This window comes from Staurois parvus, unplaced genomic scaffold (genome assembly GCF_062004578.1).
Source record: "Staurois parvus isolate SC_StPar_1 unplaced genomic scaffold, SC_StPar_1.0 ptg000178l, whole genome shotgun sequence".
NCBI lineage: Eukaryota > Metazoa > Chordata > Amphibia > Anura > Ranidae > Staurois > Staurois parvus.
Window position 1 is genome coordinate 4,429,895 of NW_028317974.1, and position 6,000 is coordinate 4,435,894.

Consider the following 6,000-nt stretch of genomic DNA (forward strand, 5'->3'; position numbering starts at 1 on the left):
ATTGCCAAGAGAAAGATGAGAGACATGAGACCGAATAATGCAGAAGAGCTGAAGGCCGCTATTGAAGCATCCTGGTCTTCCATAACACCTCAGCAGTGCCACAGGCTGATAGCTTCCATGCCACGCCGCATTGAGGCAGTAATTGCTGCATAAAGGGCCCAAACCAAGTACTGAGTACATATGTCTGCTTAAACTTTTCAGAGGTCCGATATTGTTCTATGTACAATCCTTGTTTTATTGATTGCATGTAATATTCTAATTTTCTGATATTGTGGATTTGGGGTTTTCATGAGCTGTAAGCCATAATCATCACAATTATGACAAATCACGGCTTGAACTATCTTGCTTTGCATGTAATGAGTCTATCTCATATATTAGTTTCACCTTTTTTAAGTTGCATTACTGAATTATTATTATTATACAGTATTTATAAAGCGCCAATAGTTCACTCAGCGCTGTACATTACAAAGGGGGACAGAACATGTGACAGAACAATACCAATACAATGCAAAACATGAGGGGATCGAGGGCCCTGCTCTTTCGAGCTTACAATAAATGAACTTTTGCACAATATTCTAATTTTTCGAGTTTCACATGTGTGTGTGTGTGTATGTATGTATATATATATATATATTGTATATTGTATGTATATATACAAAGCTCATCCCTGTTTGTTTCAGTAGTACATCCTATTTGGATGAAATGTGTAGGGAGGGGCTTTGTCATAACACCTAAAGCTCTGAAAATCATAGTAAAGGATTCTATTTTATGCTGTGGAGGAGTTTCATTACTACCGTTGTTTATTTGGACTTTTTATACGTTCGTTTTATTAGTTATCAGTTAAATGGACTCAATACCATTGTTATATATACATCTATAAGGACGTTTATGAGGAGTCTTGCTACTATTGTTGTATTTTTACTTATATATTTTTTGAAACTTATATAATAGTGCTGCAGTTTTTCAAATGATACTGACTTTATACCTACCAGAAGTTAAGTTGTAATGCTTACAAAATAAGTGCTTTATGTCTGAATATCTTCAGATCATGCCCTCTACATACAGTATTCTCTTACATTGGTATTACAAGTGATTTCTATCTCTATTATTATTCCTGCAGACACAGAAATAGCTCTAGTTATGATTTTGAGAAACATGGCACAGCACTTCCCGCAGGAGTTGCAGAACGCATTAGAGTCCCTGCCAGCTGAGGCATCGTCAAAACTTCGCTCCACTCTTGGCTTGGCATGAGGTGCTTCTCAGTATGTTTTAATGAGATCTCTTAATTAGTTTGCACCTCACCCATCTTGCACACATTTACCATGTACCTCAAAAATTCTTGTACACTAAGAAATAAATTGTTCAAAGTCTTCATTGTGTTTTCTGGTTATTTTTAATGTCTTATCAATAAGGAGTTATCTGTGCCTTGGCATTATGTACTGTTATGTACAGGTAAAAGGTGGTCAGTAGGGAAGCAACAAAGGAAAGGCCGCCTTATTGCCACAAGTGTCAAAAGTCACAAAGTCAATCAGCTGAGAATCACACTTCCCTCCTGGGCAGAACAAATGGTCTTCTATATAAATCCAGTGCACTATTTATCCTTCAATCCCTGCACAATCATAGATCTCCATATGCTCCCACCAGATTGTTCATATCAAACACGCGTTGTATACAATTCAATCTTCCTTTTCTCCTCCTCTTCACCCTCCACTTCACTGCTTGTCCGCCCCAAAAATAAAAAATAACAAATACAGTGTAGTATGTTCTAATTGGCTCTATGTTATGATACATCAATGTGCTCACTTTGCAAAAACCTTAATGTGCTCCAGAACTATAATTCACATAGTCAACATCAACCACTATTAGCAATTTGTACTTCTACCCTCCAGTATTTAATTCCATGCGTGCAATCTATATATCTCCACAACAATACTTCTCAAACTCTTCTTGGTGTATAAAGTGCACCATCCACTTCCAGTGTTCAAACTCTCAATTGTGCTCCTCATTTACCCTGTGTGAATAAATATATGCCTCTTTGAATTCTCGTTTCGTCTCTGCTGTCATCTCTTCTCTATATTTCTTTATATCCTCCTGACCAATATGGAAAATCAAATACAAAATCCCATAGTGCATCAGTATGCATAAAATGACACTTTATTGTTAAAATGTGCTTACATGGATTCCGGATACAAAGCACCCCCTTCGGATACAAAGCACCTCCAAAATGGCCACCATGGCACGTCCGGTTTCCGTCTGACTTCAATTATCTCTGACGTGTTTCTTCATCAAATTGACTTCCTCATAGGCAGTAAAACAATGCCTATGTGGAAGTCATTTTAACAGTAAAGTATAATTTTATACATACTGCTACATTATGGGATTTTGTATTTGATTTTACATATTGGTCAAGAGGATAAATCCCCCCAATCCTTCCTCCTAGCACAAATCCCCCTAAATCCCTCTTCTTACCACACCCCCCTCCAAACTACCCTTCTCATTACAAATCCTTCCTCCCCGCTCTTAGATCGGGCTTTACACAGTTTGAGTATCCTGCCTCCTATATCCTCTGCTCATCTCTCAGCAGCAGGGAGCCAAGGAATGAATCAAACACTGAACATGCTAATGTAAGAGCGATCCTGTGTCATTTGCTTTATTGAGATTACTCCACTAACAGGAAAGGAGAGCACTGCCCACATCTTCTGGCTCTCTCCTGTCATTTCTCCTCTGCAGGTATCACTGCTCCAGGCTGCTCTCCCCTTGTCCCAGCCATGAGCTGGGATGAGGGAAGGCACTCAGTGGCCAGGCACAGAGTCCATAGACCAGCCTGGGGTGGCACAACTGAAATCTGGGGGGACATAGCGCACCCCAGCAACCCCTAGATCTGGCCATGACAGAGAGTAGGGAATCCAGTGGCCGTAGCACCGGCCCTGGCTGCAAGACTCCTGGCATCCCCGTGGTAACTGATGTAGGCCACAGTTGTGGCATTGTTAGTTTGCACCCTGATTGGGTGTCCTTGAAGAAGGGAGGGTCCATTGGTGCAGAGCCACCCTTGTTGCTTAGTTTCAGAAAGTTGATGGGGAGCTTGTTTTCTCTGGTAACCATATTCATTGGCTCATGAGGGATTGAAACACTTCTCCTTAGCCTAAAAGGCTTATGTCTGTTGTTATCACCTCCTGTGATATGGCAGAAAAGGCTGCCTATTCTCAAGGCTGGTTTGAAGATCCACCAAGCTGGGGAATTCCTTGTTTGGCTGGATAGGAGCCCATGAGTAGGTTTAAAGGAACATGCTTGTTCTGTAATAACAAGATGTTGTGTTGGAGAGGTCTAGAATGAAATTGTGTGAATGTGACAGCCTTGAAGGAGGCTTCCATGAGACCCAGACCTCTCATGGAGAATCAAACAGAGGGGCTCTTTGATTTCACATTTCGAGTGTGACTTCTGAGAGAGAGCAGTTTGGTTTCTGAAAGAGACTTTTGCTTGGGCTGTGTGTAGAATTGGGCCTAAGTATTCTGGGAGAAGAGTAGGTTGGAGGGCAGATTTTTGGCAGATGAGGACCCAACTGAAAGCCTGAAGCATCTGAATTGTCTTGTTGATATTTGCAGATAGCTGGAAGGAAGATGAGTCCTTTTAGAAGGTTGTCTAGATAACCTGTGCTGTGGTTACCCTGAGTTCTTAGAAGAGCATGAAGAGGTATAAGTACCTTTTGTGTAAACATTGGGAGCAGAGGATAGGCCGAATGGCAGTGCATCAAACTGGAAGTGGGGTCTCCAAACTTTTTAAACAAAGGGCCAGTTTACTGGTCTTCAGACTTTAGAGGGGCCGCAATGTGGCCACAGGGAGTAGAAAATGTCCCAGCATCAGTTGGAGTAAACAATGCCAAATCATTGGTGTCATTGGGAGGAATTGTGCCCCGTCATTGGTAGGAATAGCATCCCATCATTGGTAGGAATAGTGTCCCATCACTGGTGTGATTGGGAGGAATTGTGCCCCATCGTTTCTCATTGGTAGGAATAGTGCCCCATCATTGGTGTCATTGATATGAATAGTGTCCCTTCATTGGTGTCATTGGTAGGAATAGTGTCCCATCATTGGTAGGAATATTGTTCCATCATTGATGTGATTGGGAGGAATTGTGCCCCATCGTTGATGTCATTGGGAGGAATTATGCCTCATCATTGGCGTCATTGGTAGGAATAGTGCCCCATCATTGGTAGGAATAATGTTCCATCGTTGGTGTGATTGGGAGGAATTGTGCCCCATCGTTGATGTCATTGGGAGGAATTGTGCCCCATCATAAGAGTCATTGGGCCCCATTGTTGTCATGAGGAGGAGCTGTGCCCCAACGTTGGTATCACTGGGAGGAAGTGTGCCCCATCATTGGGAGGAAATGTGCACCGTCATTGGCAGGACTTGTGCCCCATCATTAGAGCCACTGGGCCCCATTGTTGGTGTCATTGGCAGGAACTCTGCCCCATTGTTGGTGTTATTAGCAGGAACTGTGCCCCGTTGATGGTGCTGGTGAATGAAATAGTGCCGCAAAGGGCTGCATCTGGCCCCCGTGCTGCAGTTTGAAGACCACTGTCCTAATGCATAGCGTAGAAAGCATTGATGAGTTGGATAAATGGGAACATGCAGATAGGCATCTTTGATGTATTCTCATTGTCTCAGAGGGGCAATAACTGACCTTGTGGATTCCATGCAAAATTTGGATTTGAAGACATTTGTTTAGGGATTTTAGGTCCAGGATAGGATGCATAGCCCCATTGGTTTTTGGTACCATGAACAGGTTTAAATCGATCCTTCTGAACCTGTCCTGTACAGGGACTGGAAAAACTACTCCCTGGGACAAGAAATGGTTCAAGCCATTCTGCAAATCTGTCCATGGGCAGACTTGGGTTGGTTTGAAAGAAAAAAGCGGTCCGGTGGTAGAGATTTGAGCTCTATTTTGTACCCCTTTGAAACAACTTGATTGAATCCACAGAGGCTAGGGGAAAGAAATCTTCCACGGTCTCATCTAACACTGCCTCCAGGTCCCTGTAGATCTCTGTGGGGTTGTCTCATGAGGCAGGAAATGTTTGGAAAATGCTCTGAGGGAAGTCTAACGGGAGGTACTGTGCAAGTGCGGGAAGAAGATCCAGGTTGGTAGGAACATTGAGGCTGGTCACAACTGCACCAACTCAATAAGTAGCAGCAGGAGGTGAAGGGTGGGTTAATTAAAGGAGAAGTATGGCCAAGCTATTTTGGCTGAACTTCTCCTGTAGGTCACAGCTCTCCTGTTGCCCTGTTTTTCAGGCCACTGTCGGCTGGCATCCCAGTCCAGGCTCTGAAAAGATACCAGCCATATGGTCAGGACCCAGCCCAGAGTCTGGACCGGCACATGGCTCAGCCTTTCAGTGATCTGCTGAGAGCATGAGCCAGCCGCTCCTGCCCCCTCCAAAGCCCAGCGCTTCAATGAGTGCTGGAGGGGCAGAGCAGAGAGTCGGTGACTGACAGTCACAACTCTCTGCTCAGAGTGGGGGATTAAACTGAACGATCAGCCATGTTTGACCGCTCAGTTCTCACTACAGAGCTGGCAGTGGACAACTAGGTGAGTATAAATGTTTGCTCTTTATTAAGTCCATTCTCTGTTAAGGTCAAAAAGGGGGCAAACGGTAAGTGTACTTTGTGTGAAAGTATGTTAGCCCTTCAAAAAACATTGGTATATTTTAAAACTTTGCATGTGTTTTAGGTTCTTTTAGTTACTATGAACATCCTGGCCTTATATGTAATAGGGTGGCAAACAAAGGCCAAATTAAATGAATTCTGCAACATCAAGCTGCGCCCTCATCTGAACACTTCGGCCTCCCCAGCACTTCCAGATCAAAAACAACCATTCCTCTCCAGCCTACTTCCTCAGATTTACTAAATTCTGCATCCCCTGAATCTCTCTGGTTAACATTTTCCTGATGTCCGCAGAACTGACGTGCACACATAATCCAATGGAAAGGACTCAGAATGTTT

At 43.3% G+C, this 6,000-nt stretch overlaps 1 protein-coding gene across 1 annotated transcript in view; it reads left to right on the top strand.

Annotated features, from left to right (window-relative positions):
• IPO4 (importin 4) overlaps nt 1-1,372 on the top strand; it is a 132,563-nt gene extending 131,191 nt beyond the window's left edge. Inside the window, 1 exon segment of the mRNA XM_089677176.1 lies at nt 1,121-1,372. Within this exon segment, the coding sequence (XP_089533302.1) occupies nt 1,121-1,251 (131 nt within the window). The 3' untranslated portion in view covers nt 1,252-1,372.
• Nucleotides 1,373-6,000: the final 4,628 nt, after the last annotated feature.